This window comes from Mercenaria mercenaria, chromosome 3, assembly GCF_021730395.1.
Source record: "Mercenaria mercenaria strain notata chromosome 3, MADL_Memer_1, whole genome shotgun sequence".
Lineage (NCBI taxonomy): Eukaryota > Metazoa > Mollusca > Bivalvia > Venerida > Veneridae > Mercenaria > Mercenaria mercenaria.
In genome coordinates, this window is record NC_069363.1 from 103,100,307 (window position 1) to 103,121,018 (window position 20,712).

General features: G+C 36.2%; 1 protein-coding gene across 1 annotated transcript; it reads right to left on the reverse strand.

Moving 5' to 3' along the window:
• Positions 1–2,663: 2,663 nt before the first annotated feature.
• On the reverse strand, positions 2,664–18,955 carry LOC123523773 (putative ferric-chelate reductase 1). The gene is made up of 13 exons (XM_053539553.1): positions 18,756–18,955; positions 17,917–18,009; positions 15,214–15,253; positions 14,581–14,720; positions 14,117–14,212; positions 13,335–13,485; positions 12,918–13,034; positions 10,331–10,446; positions 8,486–8,572; positions 7,564–7,638; positions 5,880–5,979; positions 5,130–5,270; positions 2,664–4,567 (listed from the first exon to the last, which is right to left on the reverse strand). Exons 2-13 carry the CDS (start codon positions 17,977–17,979, stop codon positions 4,434–4,436), a joined length of 1,260 nt encoding a protein of 419 aa, XP_053395528.1. The 5' UTR covers positions 17,980–18,009; positions 18,756–18,955; the 3' UTR covers positions 2,664–4,433.
• Between the last annotated feature and the right edge of the window lie 1,757 nt (positions 18,956–20,712).

Genomic DNA, 20,712 nt, shown 5'->3' on the forward strand with positions numbered 1-20,712 from the left:
AATGGGACCCACTTTCGGGCAGTCAAACGCCTTCAAAAACTCACCATTTTCAAAGAACTGTTACACATGTTAGTTTTGATTCATTTGCAATCGCATGCGAGTATTGAAATTTTACATAATTAAGTGGAACACAGTTTTCAGCAATTGTTTATTTTTATTTCTTTACAAATGGCATTCATTTTCAAAGGGGGACAACTTTTTCAGAATATTTTCAGTACGGGACAGTACGGCAGAACATGTAATGGTTAAGTAAAAATATTGGTAACGATGTTATTCGTTTATAAAATATTTCTGTGTTTTGGTGATATAGGGATAAGGTCAGTAATTCGGTCGAAAATGTGCTTCCGTGGTGTAGTCGAAAGAAGTCCATAATAAATAGATCCTAATTTTCCCATTTTTTGCGCAAATTCGTGTAGAACGAGTGCTTTAATCACCATTTTTCACTACTAGAATACATTCTGCATGAAATGAGACGGTTTTCTTGTTCATACACCCCACATGGCAAGTGTTGCAGATCGAAACCGGAAGTAGGTGTTTATTGCGCGGACGAGAGCAAATATGCGCCATTTTTAGGGTAGCAGACCACAACTGACTGGCATTTCACTAGGAACTACATAACCCCCTATTTTCTTTTCATTTTTTCGTTAATTTGTGATAGAACTTTTATGAAAAATAGGTGTAGGAAAAAGTGATGTTCTCTAAAGATACGTGAAGACGACCTGAAGTTGTCGTTTTTTATATGAAACAAAGAAGGATTTGAATTACTGACCTTTAACCTATACTCCTAAACCTTAAACATACGATAAAGCCCGAAACGCGTGAAAATGTTCCGAATGTAAATCGGATGAAGTAGGCGCTCTATGTGCAGAGTTTGATTATGCGTCTTGAAATCTGGATTAAATTTGAGTGTTTTTTTTTGTTACAACCTGGAACAACTGATACGGGGACTGGAAACCGGCATTTATCTTATCTTATGCCTGTCGTCCAATCGAAGCGTATGCTGTAGGTTATTCTGCTATTACTCAAACACTTACGCCTTACAGTTTAACTCGTCCTTTCAGTGAAAATCTGGGAAAGCATTTGTTGAATTTTTTGTTGAAAACAAAAGTTCTGCCATGAAATTATTGCCTGCATCTGTTTTTAAATGGAAAATATCTACATTAATGTTACTTTTCGCCCCGTGAAAATGACTAAATCTAGACTTGTCTTACCCAGAGAGAAAGATGTCGTTTTTTACATGATATTTACCTTGTTGATTCAGAGTATTAAGAACAAAAAAAAATAGGACATATTTTAATGAAAATAGCAAGTCAAAACTGTAAACTGTTGCCTGAAAATATTTCTTTATGATATTGCTCTGTTCGTCACCATTTAAATGCGTGTTAAACCTAGATGATTTTCTGCAGTTTTATCTAAAAGTTCGGAATACTAAATGTAACTTCGTTGTCGGCCTTTTTTAAAAAAAAATTGTTATCTTAATTTAAATACATTGTTTTTTTCACACATCAGTTTTAAGATTAAATTTATTAAACTAATTTTTGGAGTTTAAACAACAATTTCGTTTGAAACATTCCCTACGTTCAAGAAGAATGTTTGTTTCTGTATGTAGAAATCTGACATTATAAACAATAATTATAATTATGGCTCTACAAGATTATGAAAAGTGTCAGCTTTCTGTTATTTTCCATTTTTTTTATTCATCCAACAAAAATCGGCCCTTTGATAAAGGTTTGAAGTTACGTGGTAAAATATTTCTTCAGGGAAGTGAGCTCGAGTTAATTCATAATAATTAAGCATATCACCACATGCAGTCGCATGCTGTTTTTGCTTCAGAATCCCTTTAGATCAATCTCTGATCATCTAATTATCGCCACTTAACATGTGACTGGTAAACCCTTTGAACAATAAGTGTTATAGCTCCATGATTAACATGAGGTAATATGCTAATTACACGCTAATCGATAGTGGCGAAAACAAAATATCGATCGCTAACGACTGGTCGATATTTACAGGTATGGACGACAGCATAATACAGATAAATGTATTAGACCTTCCTGTTACAACACACAAAAACGATTCAAGGGATAACAATGCTATCTGATTTAGATATTAAAACGTTCGTTAATAATCAAAAACTTAAAAATACAGTAAAAAGGATCATCAGATGTTGAAATATTTGAAAAGTCGCTAAAAGAAGCCGTTCCGGACGAAACCTAGACATTGGTATCAGCCCTGACTGAATAGCTACCTCAGCAGTTTTTATTTAACGGTTAAGAAACAAAATGGAGAAGATTATGAATGGCAGCGGACGGGCGGTCAGCATCCAAAACAGGTCTGCTCTATAATTCAGTTTTCGTCGGATCTTCACCAAACTTGCTGACAATGTTTGTGGGCATTACATCTCGGCCGATTTCGATAACCAGCCAAATTGTACCAGGCACTCTTTGATTATAGTCCTTGAATTACTCGAAAAACGGGGAATTTACCTTTGTCCGCTCTTTTAAGTCGAACAGTTTTCATCCGATCTTCACCAAGCTTGCTGACAATGTTTGCGGGCATAATATCTCAGCCAAGTATTATTACCACCCAAATCGCCAAATGGCTGCTGTAGGGAGATTGCACCATATACTTTTTTTAATGATGATACGAAGAAAAAAACAACATTCAATGAATTACGTATATTACGTATGAAGTGAAATAAATATAGAATAAAAAGGTTATTTAAGGTCTAACATTGTTCTGTATAATATATATTTGCACTCTTACCAAGCTGGGAAAAACTAGAAAAGGCAGGAATACAATATTCAGTGAAACATTTTTAATTTAAACTATTATTATAGTAAGATAAAATAGATATAGAATAAAAAGGTTATTTAACATTGTACTGTACAATACGACATATATTTGGACTCGTACCCAGCTGAGAAAACCATATTGAACTCGCCTAGCGGCTCGTCCAATATGGTTTTCTCAGCTGGGTACTCGTCCAAATATATCTCCGTATTGTACAGAACAATGTTAAATAACCTAATAATATCGTGAAGTGGTGCAATAAATAAACGCACTGAAATTAAGTTTACTAACGAACATTTCTTTTCTAACTTTAGTTCGATTTTGAATCACCGGTATAAACATAGATTGAATATACATCTGTATAATATAATGATTATTAATTATATACATTAACGGATCAGACATGTAGACAGTAAATTACCATTAAAAAGGCAGGGGCCAGTTTCGTATTGTAGCCCGGGTATTTGTTTATTTGTTTGTAAAATAGGTAGATGTATTTTAAAGACATTTAAATTCAGCTGGTTATTTATGATGTTTACAGAATTAAGGAGTCCTGCGGGCGAGTAAATATTGTGTAAAATAAATAAATGCTTGACTCCGTGTACACGGTCGGGTCTAAAACAGAAGTCAGACGAAATGGAAACGGTCATCCATTCATCTAGATTCAGCTCAAACTTGCGAAAAAGGTGAAAGGTTATGAGACACTTTTTTACCATCATTAATTTCGTGTGGTCACATGCTTTAAAAATATACATGCTTTAAAAATATACATATGTTTTAGGTCAGCCGTTTCAGATAAAACGGTATAGGTCGTACAAGGGGTACATTTTGGTCCATTTTTGCATCAAAATTTAGCCTCCTGAATCCGCAGTTTTACTCGTTGTTAACATTGAAACAACGAAATCGGCAGACTGGAAATGTTACATGATAAAGTGCTCTGAATATGCAATACATCCACTCTACACTTCTTTGACATTTTTTCAAAACTGGACTTTTTAAATGATACTTTTTCGCACTGGTATCAACGCTACTTGGTGGAATTTTCAAATGACCATTCCCCAAGCCCCCATAAACGAGACCAAACACAATATCAAACTCCAAAACATTGTTACTTCCCCTTAATCAGTACACTCTTGATGATGATTGACGATGTAGAAAATAGTTCTGCCTATATTTTTTTAAGTATCCGCAACTTCTGGAGAAGGTCGGAACTTCTGTCAGTGTATTTCTTACACAAGTGTGAGTGTAGTTTGATATAAACATGCTATATATGATAAGTCTATAAATTGTAACTTGATACAGAAACTCTTTATTTGTATCGAAGCTTTATAAAATCTTCTTTGCTTGTATATATGTCACTGGTTGAAATATATAAATATTCAATCTGGTCAAGTTCTCTTATTTTAAGATTTCTGTTGAATTAATTGGAAGTTAGAATGTGAGATGAACATTTCTCAAGACATAGCGGTAAACAAACAAGGCTCAATGAAAGATGGAAAATATTTGATGACATGCTGTTATTATAAACAGTAAGCTGGTGTATTAGGTAGCAACAGGTTCATTTGCAATCTTCTCTAGTATAGGTACATGCACTGTATATGGCAACTGAAAAGTGTTCACGAATAGGAATATATATATGTTCAGTTGATAGCAACAATAACAATGCAGGCTACAGTGAAAGCTGCTATGACGATCACGTGAAAACCGAGTATTATTTTTTTCAGAACGCTTCCACGAGGGTCTTTAAGACTTCCGTCCCTGTAGTAACGTCGGCCTGGAAAATATAAACAGTTTAAAAAGATGTTAGGAATTATGATCTGGTTATAACATTATATTCACAAACACAAAATAATTAATGCCGTTGGGAAAATAGTCCTACAAATAATAAATGTAGTTTGTAAAAGTAGGCCTGTGTGTACAAATGTTGATTCGGTGATTGTCAAACGAGCTATATCCTTGAAGATAATTGAATGACAATCCACGTGTACGGTTGCTGTCGTAACCCTGGATAGGGTATGACTGTTAAAAAAAATATCATAACTTGGTAATTATTTTAGCAATTACTTGTTAAGTATTAATAATGTTACTTAGGCAATATACAATACGATAGAAATTTATGCAGTACACGATTCTCTGTTAGTATATTCAATGCAAGATCAGTTTTCAATTTACAAAATACACGATACGATATAAGTAAGGAAGTTAATAACTCACTGAAACAATTCAAATACAGTACATTTTGATAACACTGTTTACTTGAGGTGGACGGTTATCCATTATAGCAAGGTCATTTATAACTAAAAGTGACAGACCGTCCGGGTATTTTGGCTACTTACTGTTGTCAGCAACACAACAATCTAGAAGTTCGAGTATCAACTCAATCACCATTTGGTATGCCACCCAGGCAACCAGAACCCACACACAGTAGAATGGCACGGACGCTCGAGCAAGTGTGACGCCCAGTATCAACGCCATGGCTGGAAGAATCAAATTAACGCAGTCTGAATATGAATCTAGTAATTTGGAGGTACCTTTCTTGCATGCCGGACAGGATTTTCCCGTGCTTTTCCGGTGCTAGAAAAACTCATCTTGCACCCAGGGGTGTAAGATGACTCACGTGCACTCAGGTGCTACAATTTATGAATGAATGCGTAAATTCATATGCTACTATAACAAAATAGCGCCTTAACGAAAAACCTTCGTTTCTCTTTATATCTTCTACAAATTGAAGAATAAGGCATGCAAGAAAAAGAATCTATCACTAGTTGAAGGTACGGATGGAAATATCTGGCTCTCGGCTAACTGTTTTGCGGTAACTCGGCTGAGCCTCGTTACCGCCTAAACAATTACCCGAGAGCCAGATGTTCCCATCCGCACCTTCAACCAGTGAAAGATTCTTATAGTACATATGAAATGTAATGCTTAAGAGGGTCACACATTTTGAAAACAAAAATATCTTATCCGATAGTATGTTTTATGTATGAAAACAGGAAACAAAATTAAATGCGTTTAACATTTACATGTGATGAATCACAATATCCAGTGTACTGAAGTTGTAATCGAGAATAATAAATTTTCCTATATACCAGAGAGTATCTGGGCTAGAGTTCCAACCAGCCAATGAGCCCAGCTGAAGATGTACCGACGTTTGGCATCCGGATGTGGACGAAACAGTGCCATGATTGGCTGAAAGAAAACAGTTAAAAAATAATTCTACAAAAGTCATTTCTACCGCTCATAGCAGGAAATTAACACTAGATGATGAGATTTGTGAGGTATCGACATGCTTTCAGTAGAGGATAAGGTTTGTTAGGTGGTATAGACAGGGAAATTACACTAGAGAAAGGATAAGATTTGTTAAGTGGTATAGACAGGGAAATTACACTAGAGGATAAGGTTTGTTAGGTGGTATAGACAGGGAAATTACACTAGAGGATAAGGTTTGTTAGGTGGTATAGACAGGGAAATTACACTAGAGGATAAGGTTTGTTAGGTGGTATAGAAAGGGAAATTACACTAGAGGATAAGGTTTGTTAGGTGGTATAGACAGGGAAATTACACTAGATGATAAGGTTTGTTAGGGACGTATAGACAGGGAAATTACACTAGAAGATGAGATTTGTCAGATACAGGCAGGGAAATTACACTTAAGGATGAGATTAAGGCCGTATAAACAAGGAATTACACAAGAGGGTGAGATTTTGGACGTATATAGGTAGGGCAATTACTGTTGAGGGTGAGATTTGCGATGTACAGACAGTGAAATTACACTTGAGGATTTTGCGAGGTAGAAAATGGGAAACTACACTAGAGGATGAAATTTGCGAGGTATAAACAGGGAAATTGCACTAGAGGATGTGATTTGCGAGGTACAGACAAGAAATTACACTATAGGATGATATTTACAAGGCATAGACAAGAACTACAACAGTGTGCGAGATTTACGAGGGTACAGACAAGAAATTACACTATAGGATGAGATTTAAAAGCAGATGATGAGACCTGTAAGGTAAAGACTGGGAAATTACACTAGAGGATGAGAATTGCGAGGAGGTACAGACAAATTATTACACTATAGAATGAGATTTGCGATGTATAAACAGGTAAACTACACTAGAGGATGAAATTTGCGAGGTATAAACAGGGAAATTACACTAGAGGATTAGATTTGCGAGGTACAGACAAGAAACAACACTACAGGATGATATTTACAAGGCATAGACAAGAACTACAACAGTGTGCGAGATTTACGAGGGTACAGACAAGAAATTACACTTCTGGTATAGGATGAGATTGATGAGGCACAGAAAAGGAAATTACAGTAGAGGATGAGATTTGCGCCTTACAGACAAGAAATTACACTACATGATGAGATTTACAAGGCATAGACAAGAATCACAACAGAGGATGATATTTGCGAGGTACAGACAAGGAATTACACTATAGGATGAGATTTACAAGGCATAGACAAGAATTAAGCAGAGGATGATATTTGCGAGGTACATACAAGCAACCGCTAATTAACGGCTTACTTTAAAAATGTAGTTGGTGACCAGTTTGAGACAAGAAATAGTGTTAGGAATACTCTTTCCCATAAGCGAGAAAACTGACTTTCGCTGGTAACAGCAATCAGCATGTATACCACTTTGGGAACACTTAAAAAACGCTCAAGTTGCAAACTGATTAACCATGTATGACTACACACACATACTGTATGAGTTACTGTACTTACATTGAGTTACTGTACTTATATTGAGTTACTGTACTTACATTGAGCACAACGAAGAATGTAACGATAACACCAAGGTAAGGATGAGCCTTCTGCCAGTTTGTAGCTCCTGTAAGCTGAAATAACAACACGCTTATACTTACTGACAAAGGCACTGTTATGTTGAGTTACACAGTCTAGGATTGAAAGCAATTATAAGCTGACACCACCATAACTTTCACAAAGAAATTACACAATTTAGTTTAAATAACAACTTATTTTCTGCTGATTTGCGATTCTCTGTACATAAAATGATTGCTTTACATTACATTATAAGGGATATTGTAAATCCGTGCCTGAATTCAAACAAAATTACAGAATTTTTCCGTATTTATCGCTGGTATCTCTAGTATAAGAGCTAAAGTATTCTGATATGTATATTATTATAAACTAGGTTATTAAACATTATAAATTAGTTTCATACAGTGATATTTCAAACGAGTACAGATTAGAAAAAAATGCTTACTGGCTCGCCCAATAGGTTTTTCGGATGGGTTCGTGTCCAAATATATCCCATATTGACATGACAAAGTTAAATAGTATTTCTCTTGCTTCATCTAGTAAGGAATACAGACTCCGAGAGTTCAGTTGTAAAAATCTAGGGTGGGTACCTTTCACCTTGATCTAAATTACTTCAAACTATAAAGTAACGGTATTGGCAATAAGTAAACATTATTTTGTCATGCTTATTCTACGATTCTAAGCAGAGAACCAGTCGCCCATACTTCAGAGAAAAGAATAATAGAGTTCCCTCTTCGATCGGGGTAGACAGCTTTGGTTAAATTTAGCAGTCACTAGAGTTACCCTAGTCCATGAGCTGAGCTGAACTCGCATATAAGGGTAGCTCTACTATTGGACGGTCAAATGGTATGAATGCGAATCACTGAATGGAAGAGAAAAATAGGTATAGAAAAATATTCTTACTTCTGACCATTTTTTGACATCGACAAAGATGATTATAAAAGCTGCGGCACATGTGATAAATGCTGACACCATACACATTCTATGAAACTGAAAAATTGTTAAATAAAAAATTTAAAAATTTGTCGCGCAGAACAGCGCGATATATTTTTTTTATCAAAAAGTCGGCCTACTGCATACATAGTTTTCGCAATAGGACCTTCAACACACGTTTGCCTTGCCAAATCTGAAAAAAAATTGTAAGGTCATATATAATAAAACTATTGACTGACAAGCTATTCAATGAGAGTATGATCTTGATTTCATAACAATCATTGCATACATCGTGGTTAAAATATGAAGGGGCTTCCGTGGAATAGTGGTTAAGGCCCATGTTTTCGAATCATTGTCTCCTCGTCGACGTGGGTTCAAAACCTCGAAGGTGTAGAATTCTTCATGTTAGTAAGCATCTAAGCTATCTAGCTGGCTACCGGAAGGTCGTTGGTTATACCTAGGCGAACATCCCTGCCTGAAACAATACCTGGATAGACACCGGGGCCTTCCTCCGCCATCAAAACTGGAGAAGTCTCCAAATGACCTAGATGGTGTCGGTAAGACTCTATACACCGTGACCTTCCTCCGCCATCAAAACTGGAAAAGTCTCCAAATGACCCAGATGGTGTCGGTAAGACTCTATACACCGTGACCTTCCTCCGCCATCAAAACTGGAAAAGTCTCCAAATGACCTAGATGGTGTCGGTAAGACTCTATACACCCAGATGGTGTCGGTAAGACTCTATACACCGGGACCTTCCTCCGCCATCAAAACTGGAAAAGTCTCCAAATGACCCAGATGGTGTCGGTAAGACTCTATACACCGTGACCTTCCTCCGCCATCAAAACTGGAAAAGTCTCCAAATGACCCAGATGGTGTCGGTAAGACTCTATACACCGTGACCTTCCTCCGCCATCAAAACTGGAAAAGTCTCCAAATGACCCAGATGGTGTCGGTAAGACTCTAGACACCGTGACCTTCCTCCGCCATCAAAACTGGTAAAGTCTCCAAAGGACCTAGATGGTGTCGGTAAGACTCTAGACACCGGGACCTTCCTCCGCCATCAAAACTGGAAAAGTCTCCAAATTACCTAGATGGCGTTGGTAAGACTCTATACACCGTGACCTTCCTCCGCCATCAAAACTGGAGAAGTCTCCAAATGACCCAGATGGTGTCGGTAAGACTCTATACACCGTGACCTTCCTCCGCCATCAAAACTGGAAAAGTCTCCAAAGGACCTAGATGGTGTCGGTAAGACTCTAGACACCGGGACCTTCCTCCGCCATCAAAACGGGAAAAGTCTCCAAATGACCTAGATTGTGTCGGTAAGACTCTATAAGTGTCCAAATGACTTAGATGGTGTCGGTAAGACTCTATACCCAACAACAAAAACACTCTTTATCAATTACAACCCTAAAATCCTTTTCAACACAAAAAAGATCTTGTGAGTAAGACCATTTCTTTTAGTTTCATTCTGTAACATCACATATTTCTCTTCTTAAACAAAATTAAAAACAGCAATTGCAATTCAGATTCTAAAATACTGGACATCGATACGCTGGATCTCGAACGATACGTTTTCAAAACCTATCTTTTGGTCATATATAAAAAAAATCCTCTAAACACTACACAAGCATTTTCCTGGGGAAGAATGGCCGCTATCAGGCAAGGCGTGCACAAATATTTTCTGGTACAGCTTCGACCATAACCGTATCTCTATAATTTTTATATAATTAATAAAGTAAGAATGCAAACATCTTGTCTTGGCTGCATTACGATTAAAAAAGATAATAAGTATAATAAAATAGTATTACCGTGAACCAGACTTTCTCATTCAGAACTTGGCTGTTAGGCCACATCGGTTTGTAGTGTCTGGCCAGCACAATTCCTATACTCGCACAGAAGATCCACGCAAACATCATCAGAGACCCTGTAATTATATTGTACAATAACATCTAGCAGATAAACTCGAAAGAAAAATGCTGGATTCAATCGTGTTTACTGTCAAACCATACAAGAGCTGTCCGTAAAACAGCGAGCTCGACTTTTCTGTGCTTGACTCTGAATTAGAGCTTTGCCAGTAAAAAAATCCAAGTTAAAAAGGGACATTACTCTGTCAAAATTCAAATCAGAGTTATGGGAATTGTGTCTCCTGGTGTAGACTTTGATAGTAAATAAATATTTTGAGTTTCAAGTCAAAAGCTTTAATAGTAACAGAGATATTTGACTTTATCAAAAATTTTAACATAAAATTCTAAGTTAAAAAGGGGCATAATTCTGTCAAAATTCAATCAGAGTTATGGGGATTGTTTCTCCTAGTGTAGACTTCGATGGTAAATAAGTATTTTAGGTTTCAAATCAAAAGCTTTGATAGTAACAGAGATATTTGACTTTATCAAAAACTTTAACCAAAAATTCTAAGTTAAAAAGGGGCTCTGTCAAAATTCAAATCAGAGTTATGGGAATTGTGTCTACTGGTGTAGACTTTGATAATAAATAATAATTTTGAGTTTCAAATCAGAAGCTTTAATAGTAACAGAGATATTTGACTTTATGAAACATTTTAACCAAAAATTCTAAGTTAAAAGGGGGCATATTTCTATCAAAATTCAAAACAGAGTTATGGCGATTGTTTCTCCTGGTGTAGACTTTGATGGTAAATAAGTATTTTAAGTTTCAAGTCAATAGATTTGATAGTAACAGAGATATTTGACTTTATCAAAAACTTTAACCAAAAATCTAAGTTAAAAAGGGGCATAATTCTGTCAAAATTCAATCAGAGTTATGGCGATTGTTTCTCCTGGTGTAGACTTTGATAGTAAATAACTATTTTAAGTTTCAAGTAAAAAGCTTTAATAGTACCAGAGGTATTTGACTTTATCAAAAAAATTAACAAAAAAATCTAAGATAAAAAGGGACATAATTCTGTCAAAATGCAAATCAGAGTTATGGGGATTGTTTCTCCTGGTGTAGACTTTGATGGTAAACAAGTATTTTAAGTTTCAAGTCAAAAGCTTAGATAGTAACAGAGATATTTGACTTTATCAAAAACTTTAACCAAACATTCTAAGTTAAAAAGGGGCATAATTCTGTCAAAATTCAAACCAGAGTTATGTGAATTGTGTCTCCTGGTTTAGATTTTGATAGTAAATAACTGTTTTGAGTTTCAAGTCAATAGCTTTGACTGTAACAGAGATGTTTGACTTTATCAAAAACTTTAACCAAAAATTCTAAGTTAAAAAGGGGCATTATTCTGTCAAAATCCAAATCAGAGTTTTGGCGATTGTTTCTCCTGGTGTAGACTTTGATAGTAAATAACTATTTTAAGTTTCAAGTCAATAGCTTTGATAGTAACAGAGATATTTGACTTTATCAAAAACTTTAACCAACGGCGACGCCGACGCCGGGGAGAGTACAATAGCTCTACCTTTTCTTCGAAAAGTCGAGCTAAAAATGGCTTCTTACCATTTTTTGTCCTCCGTGATGACTGGACAGTAGAGTGTGTCTCATTTCATTTTTCTCCCGCCTCTGACTCGTGTGGGGAAGTTGTCAGTTACTTGTCGAGATCAGGTAAGTTCCCTGTACAGAATCCGGTGACAGGTTAGTTCCCGTACAGAATCTGGTGACACCAGTTCTTAAGTTAAACACTGGCCACCATTTAATAATGGAAGTGAACAGAGAGGTGAACACTTTTGTAAAATCAAGATGTGTTATACATCATGTTACAGGTGTCCAGAAGTTACAGAGTAAGAACGTTGTATTTTCTTGAAAGACAGTTTTAATCATTTTAATCTTATGGGCAAAACTTGTAAACGTCAAAGAAAAAACGCTTCGAAAAAATTCTCTTTTAAAAATTTTATGCTGAAAAGTTTATAAAAAGCAATATGTGTATTCCAAATTGCTTATTTGCTAAGTAAATTAAAAGATTTAAAGATCTTAACAGAGTTTTATACCGATCCAGGACATGTTGAGTCAAAACTGCAATATATCTTAATTTTATTGTCCAAAATGACTCTAGACTTTAAGTTTTATTGCCTGATTGCAACATTTCCGCTAAAATGATGCAACTCTATACTCATGTTATTAGATACATAATTCTAGCGCAGTTAATTATTTAATTTGCAATTTCTTTTCATTTAGATCTTGTATTATAACATCATGTTCAGGTAGACTAAGACATTCTATATCAATTTTTCAACTTTTAAACGCGCATCTGTCTTCACTCCCAGCTCGAAAAACATTTTCTTACCCAAATAAAACTACAGAACTTTCAGACCTAAACATCTCCTTCCCCGCCAACAAGTTCAAGGTGGCAACTTCAGATCAGTGTGTAATAATACAAGACACAAAACCCTTTCTAGAAAAAAATTGATTCCAACCCTTTCACGGGCTCAATCTTACCATGAACTTTCACCATGACAGCTACAGCTGATCCCGAGATGTCATCAGTTGACTGGAAATCTACTGTATCCGGCGATATTAGCGGTAACGGATCCACACTGTGCTGGGACTTGAACCCTGGAGGTAAATCAAAGTGTACACAGTTATACTACCTCAGAAATAAATATTTCGGACGTTTTTCTATCATTATTCATTTATCTGTAGTTAGCTTTCATACATTCAAAGTGCATTGTTTAAAATAGACAAAAGTTTGTAAATGTGCTTTAGAATTTTCACAAGTTCCAGAATTAGCAGTTACACCGATAGTTTTCTACTGCATAAAACTGGAATGAGGCTCCTTAAATAAACAATCCCTAGTATGCTGGAATGTGAAAACTGTTGCACATACACATACAGACAAGCATGTTTGTTACATACCATTTGATGCTTTTCCATTGGCTACCAGCAGGTGCCAGTCGGTATCGAGATTAAAAATTTCATTGTTTGACGAAGTTTTGGACTGACTGTATGTACAGGTAAGAACACCATCACTAACACTTCCTTGCGCGTTAGACAAACCTTCAGACGCCTGTAAAAGTAAAAAAAAATGTTCAAATGTCTATAAAAGGGAGAGTTCAGACATGTGTCTGGCATCTTCAAGTAAACAAACCTTCAGATGTCTGTAAAAGGGAAACTTCATACGTTTATATGGCATCTTCAAACAAACAAATCTTCAGATGCCTGTACAAGGGAAACTTCCAAAGTTTTTCGGCATCTTCAAGTAAACAAGCCTTTCAGGTATTTTCAAGTAAACAAACCTTCAGATGTCTGTACAAGGCAAACTTCAAACGTGTTCACGGTATATTCATATTAACAAACCTTTAGATGTCTGTACAAAGGAAACTTCAAACGTGTTCACGGTATATTCATATTAACAAACCTTCAGATATCTGTACAAGGGAAATTCCAATCTTCATGTAAACAGTACGGTTGTTACCTGCGACTTCTACAGCGTTTCAGACGTGTATAGGAGTTACCTCCCTGGCAGCTATTTTAATAGTATTTTAAAGTTGTAATTTAAATATCGCCTAGTAAATCGATATACTAGAATACAGACAGAACTGCTAAAGGCGACTTGTTTCAATCGCCTAAAAAGGCAAAGTATGTAATGACAAAGTACTACGTAAGAAGTGTTTTCTCTTCACGAACATCATACTTACATCCGTTAAAGGTGAATTATATTCTCCAGGATTGTAAGATTTGGCTACAACCACATTGTTACCATTCATTACACATTCCGTAACACTGTCAGTGCCCTGTAGGTGGAAAACAGTTCTCCATGATTTAATTATTCATGATTTTATTGAACAGTATGATGGTTGAGGGCTTTAAGCATATATTTTCACGGTAATGAATTCTACATAAATAACCATATTTACTGTGTTAAACGTAATGTATGCAACATAAAGAAACACCCTTTCGGAAAACACGTGTATGTGCATGCGTACGTGCGCGCGTGTATGTGTGTGTTATATGGAAGCATAAATAATACAGAAAGATTATGTAATAATTTAATGACAGAAAGGAATATACTTTGATACAGCTTTCGCGCATATCTAAACTCCTACAACTTATTTATAATTTATTACAAACACTAGCTAGAGAGTGATAAAAGTAATCAAACCATCTCTTGATCGTTCGACAGTCCAAGCGCAATCCACTGATCTGATCCGCCAGACTCCAGTGTCAAGCTAAGCTCGAAGTCTACGTTCCCGCCATTTTCTTTCCACGTGACCACAAACTTGCACGTGCCATCGCAGTCGGAATAATATATAAATACCATATGGCAGCGTGTGTGACATTGATATTGTCAACCCGAGGGCAGAATGTCACCCGAGGCGAAAGCCGAGTGGTGACATTCTGTTCCGAGGGTTGACAATATCAATGTCACACACGCTGCCATATGGTATTTATTTTATTATACCGAACAAAACTAAACACATAAAAAAGAATTAAAAATGTTTTTGATTCATTTAATTCAACAGTTTCATCTTTAGCGCGGTAATCAGTTGTGTACACATTGAATAGCGACGTCATATTACAATATGACATTGTGTACAAGGGAGGCAATCATATGGCTAAAAAAACTGAAGCAGTTATTTGCCCTTATATGACATTCAAAATATCAGCGCGGTCACATGACCTGACAGTCACTTTCGCTTGATCACGTGTCAAAAAGGTTGAAAATGTTTCTGATAGTCAAAATATCTCCTTTTCGGGTAATGGGATTTTACCATTGTAGACAAAAGTGAGGTATAATAACAGCCAATATCGCTACCACATCCCGATGGTTTCTCCTGTAACATTTTGAAACGTCTTGATGATTATCTCTTATACGTAGAGATAGACCCTAAAATTTTCAATGATAGTATTACATTAAATAAAGTCTAGAAATTAATTTCCAAGTCCTTGAAATAACCAAATATGATTTCACAAATGTGAAGTTTATGATAGTTTTGTTAATATCAATAACAGAAGTTTTAATTTTTAATTTAAAGTTGTGATCCACAAAGAATGACAACTCTTGCCTTGGGCTAGTACTTATAAGTAGATATCTATTAGTTTACTTCCCTTGCAATTACACAACTGAGTGGAAAATGAAAACTGTTTCAGACACAATATCATACTTTTTTGCACAACAAAATCATTAAGGATTTATTCATTTGTGTTTGATTTACCCCTCAAGACATGGTTCCTATGATTCTGTCGACTTACATATGGTAAAAAATTAACTTTTAACAAGCCAATAATAAAATGAAGTACCAGTAGGTAAATAATAGCGCAGATAATACAGTTTTGCTTGTATCAAAATGTCACAATAGATCCACTTTTGTAATACAGAACACCTGGTAGGATTAGTAAAGGTGCAATTATATTGATCTCTATTTCCTATGCCTATTATACGTAAACTGTTTCTTGAACATTCTCCTACTAGGGAATTCATCACTAATATCACGCGTAACCTAGTCACTCTCACACCGTAGATATTATAGGCCTTTTACTCGCCCAGCTCTACCCCGCCCGCCCCTTTTAAAAACACATAATGACGAAACAAAGTTAATATTTTAAGTCAGTATAGGCAGACAAGACTAACCCTGAGTGTCACACAGCCCTGTCTTCAACAGATGTCAGTAAAAGCGGAAACAATTATCAGTAAAGGCAGAAAATCTGTCCGAAAATGTGGAAAGGATTGGCAGTCAAAGTGAAGGGACTGTCAGTAAAGGCGGGAAAAAATAATTAGTAAAGGCAGAAAATCTGTACGAAAAGGTGGAAAGGACTAGGAGTCAAGATGAAGGGACTGTCAGTAAAGGCGGAAAAAAATAGTAAAGGCAGAAAATCTGTCCGAAAAGACTGAAAGGACTGTGAGTCAGATTTTTTTGGGTTGGATTTAACGTCGCACCGACACATTATAGGTCATATGGCGACTTCCAGCTTTGATGGTGGAGGAAGACCCCAGGTGCTCCTCCGTGCATTATTTCATCACGAGCGGGCACCTGGGTAGAACCACCGACCTTCCGTAAGCCAGCTGGATGGCTTCCTCACATGAAGAATTCAACGCCCCGAGTGAGGCTCGAACCGACATCGATGAGGGGCAAGTGATTTGAAGTCAGCGACCTTAACCACTCGGCCACGGAGGCCCCCGACTGTAAGTAAATGCGGAAAAAAACTTAGTAAAGGACCTTTACTAAAGGTAGATAATCTGTCAGAAAAGGTAGAAAGGACTGGCAGTCAAGTGAAGGGACACTCAGTAAAGGCGAAAGAAAAACTATTAGTAAAGGTAAAGAATCTGTCCGAAGAGGTAGAAAGGACTGGGAGTCAAGGTGAAAGGACACTCAGTAAAGGCGAAAAAAAACTATTAGTAAAGCTAGAGAATCCGTCCGAAAAGGTAGAAAGGACTGGCAGTCAAGGTGAAGGGACTGTCTGTGAAGTTGAAAGGTCTGTCAGTAAATACGTGGTGGAAGGATTGCCAAAAATGTGGAAGAACGGTCAATAAAAGAGGTGACGATATTTTCCTAACTAACGTTATTTGGAGGAACGCCGATAGTGGAAGTGAAATTTCTTCCTCAGGACAGTTTGAAAAACGCTGATAGTGGGAGTGATATATTTTCCTAAGAACAGTCATTGATGTGAATATATTTACAGTTGAAAGAACACTAACTGATGGAGTGACGATAACTTCCAAAGAAAACTTGAAATAACACTAACTGATGGAGTGACGATAACTTCCAAAGAACAGTTGAAAGAACACTAACTGATGGAGTGACGATAACTTCCAAAAGAACAGTTGAAAGAAAACTAACTGATGGAGTGACGATAACTTCCAAAGAACAGTTGAAAGAACACTAACTGATGGAGTGACGATAACTTCCAAAGAACAGTTGAAAGAAAACTAACTGATGGAGTGACGATAACTTCCAAAGAACAGTTGAAAGAACACTGACTGATGGAGTGACGATAACTTCCAAAGAAAAGTTGAAAGAACAGCGAAAGGTATGATTGACGATATTTCCCAGCTGAGAATGCTGATAGTGGAATAAATTATTTTCCTGAATAAAAAGAGGTAAGAATTCCGATAGCAAAGTGAAGGTATTTTTGTAAAAAATGTTGAAAGAATGCTGATAGTGGTAGTGACGATATTTTCCCATTTATGGACAGTTTAAAAATGGTTGATAGTCGATGTGGCGATATTTCCCTAAGGGCTTTTTAAAAATAGGTTGATAGTCGATGTGACCATATTTTCCTAACAAAGGACAATTTAAAGAACGCTGACAGTTTGAGTGGCGATATTGTCCCAACTAAAAACAGCTGAAAAGAAAGAACGCCGCCGAGTTGGTTTGTTGATATTTAACTAAGAACGGTTGAAAGAATGCAGTGGTTGTTACACAGTTTAAACTGAACACTGACAATAGAACTGACGACAAGTTTATAGAATTGACAAGTTTATAAGGTAACAACTTACCAATGCTGCATCAATAGCGCAGATTAGCACGTGCAATACGAAAAAGCATATCACAAGCCTCATCTTGCTTGGAAATCTTTGCTTGTGTAAAATCTGGAGAGAGAAATGGGATAAAAAATAAATTGGGAAATACTGAGTGCGAAAAATACTTACAATATTTCTTCTGTTTATCAAGGAATACTATGTTTATGGTAAGATACACACGAATGCAGACACACTAGTATAGAGCGAAAAGTAATTATGATAGCTGTTGTAACTAGATATCACTTAAACATATATTTGTCAGAATGCCAATTATTTTCCCACTTAAATGTCTGAAAGTTGTTTGGTATTCGAAAGAAGGTGGGGGTGTATTGGAACTGTAGAGATGTTGAATACAGCCGAGCTTTGCCAAAAATTGTTTTTTATACTTCCAAATTAAGATCATTGAACGGTGGTTAATGAAATCTTAGATGTTCAATGATATCACAATGAAAGGGCGTTGCTCCAGTGATCTAATATATATTTTAGACTTTCTGATTAGGAGACGCAATGATACAATGGTAGTGCACATGAATTCGTAGACTGCAGGTTCGAACCTCGGCGAGCCCGGAATGACCATGGTCTCCACAAATCGTTACAGAAAGCAGGAGTCCAAGAAGCAGTCATCGAGGTAAGTAACATCACCCGAGAGAACATTCCTCACAATCAGTGTAAAATAAATAGTTCAAAACTGAACCATATTGTAGGTGTCACTGGTAAACACGTCGTGTTGCGTCCTTTGAATACTAATTTCTGCCTTAAAATACTTTAATTATCACAAATATGATGGACGTTAAGTATTTGATAATTATAAATACCTGTATATTCCTTGTTTATCCTAGCCAGTGTGGTGTCTATATAACTGTCTAATAACACACCCGGATATATTCCTGTTTTTATTCCGTCATCAAAAAAAGGTGGATATGAAAATCATAAATAAATGCTTTAATGGTTTTCCTTTTTATAAAATCGTGATAAATCGATTTTATAAATACCCAACAGGTTCCGCTTCGACTGACTGGGTGTAAATATCAGTACGGCGATACGGGAATATGAAACAGCTGTTTACAGGACATAGGAGTACATTTACATGAATCCATACTGAATAAAGCTCTGATTACATATTCAGACCGACAATATTACTAGCCTTAAACTAATTCCATCGGTGATTTATAATCTTAGCTACTTAGTCTTCAAAATGAATTCCAAGCCAAACTTAAATTATTCAGGGGCAGCTTCCTTTCATTAAACAAAGTATTGCAAATTTACCTACAATAAAGTCAATTATACGAAATGTTAGTATCATTTTTTATTCACGTGCGTGCATTACGTTACAAAAAAGAAGCATTTTATAAATAATTGCTGGTACTGTTTATGAATTTAAAGCAATTAATGTAATCGATTACCACACCCATCTGCGGTCACATTATGAATACAAGTCCCCTTTATGGTTTTTCTTCTTTCTTTTTTATTTGATACACGTGTTTGGTGTTCAACCCCTTTTAGCTTCTATGCCTACGAGTTTTTTTTTATTTATATAATTATGTTTTAGAAATTCTGCGTTCTAAATTTTGACATCTATGTTCTGAATTTTGACACACTAACGCTTTTTGACGTACCAGTACTTGCTACATCTACATCTACGTGGATACTCCCAACAATCAATTTCTGATCATAACTGGGAGCTCGGGGCAATCGTTAAAAACTTGCTAGAAATCTTAAAAACAATCTCTCGTTCTACTCTCTTTTTTTGTGTGCTTTAACTAGTCATTTTATTTGATGGGACCTTCTTTTTAATTTATTAGTTTGTTTTGAGTTTATCACCGTTTTTCAACAGTAACCTAACCAGTGTTCCTGCATTCTGTACCGGTACTAACCTGTTCTCCGCAAGTTACCAACTTACCCACATGAATCAGAGGCGGAGGACGAATTATTTCAGACAGCATTATCTTTCAGCAAACAGACACAGTGTATGAACCGAACGACCCAGCGGCTCTCCCTAGCGGCTCTACTTTTTATGTAAACACGTACGATTGGGACTTCTTTGTAGCGGCAACAGGGAAACCGGCTTCATATGCTAGTTTGTTTATGAAAGACATTGTGGAACACTGGCTGATACTACTTAAAGAGATGTCGGTGTAGAATAATGGTAGCTGTTTTTTTGGTGGTTTTTTTTTCTGAAATAAAATCCTGCATCAACTTGATAGACAGAGAGGTCTAGAACATGCAGACGATGTAATTTGTAGGTAAATCAATAATTGTTTGTGCTAATGGCAATTAAAAGATAAAGATACTTTATTACAATTGCACATGGTTACACGTTCAATCCAGTAAGCTTACCGTAGTTGCCGCTTCCGGAACGTTCTGCGAATGATGAAGAATGGGGCATCACTCGCGTTATAAGTATATGGATAATTATGGTTACATTCTACCAAGTCAGTTCCTTCTTTATTTCATATAAACAATAAAATATTCAGACCTTATTTTCAACACTTTAGACCATTTCAATGATATGGAAACCATATATGGTCATTTAGTTGCGCCAAATTTCCTTCGAAAAAGCTGTTGCGACATATTTATGACCACTTTTCCTTGCCGGGGCTTATTTTTGCCATATTTTATCAATTTTTACCATAAACTGCACTCAAATCACACACATTTACTTTAAAATATACCAAATCTCACCCCTGACACCTAAAATTTAGCAACATTTAGTTAGTAAATATACATTTTTAGAAGAAAAAAAACACCCTAAACAGTGAAATTGAAATATTT

Excerpts from the sequence above, each read along its gene's own strand:
- LOC123523773 (XM_053539553.1), bottom strand. The coding sequence starts at position 17,979 with ATGAGGCTTGTGATATGCTTTTTCGTATTGCACGTGCTAATCTGCGCT. Across the intron at positions 15,254-17,916 it reads GCGCTATTGATGCAGCATTG|GAGAAACCATCGGGATGTGG; the intron begins GTAAGTTGTTAC and ends AAAATGTTACAG. Across the intron at positions 5,271-5,879 it reads TCTAGCCCAGATACTCTCTG|CCATGGCGTTGATACTGGGC; the intron begins GTATATAGGAAA and ends TGATTCTTCCAG.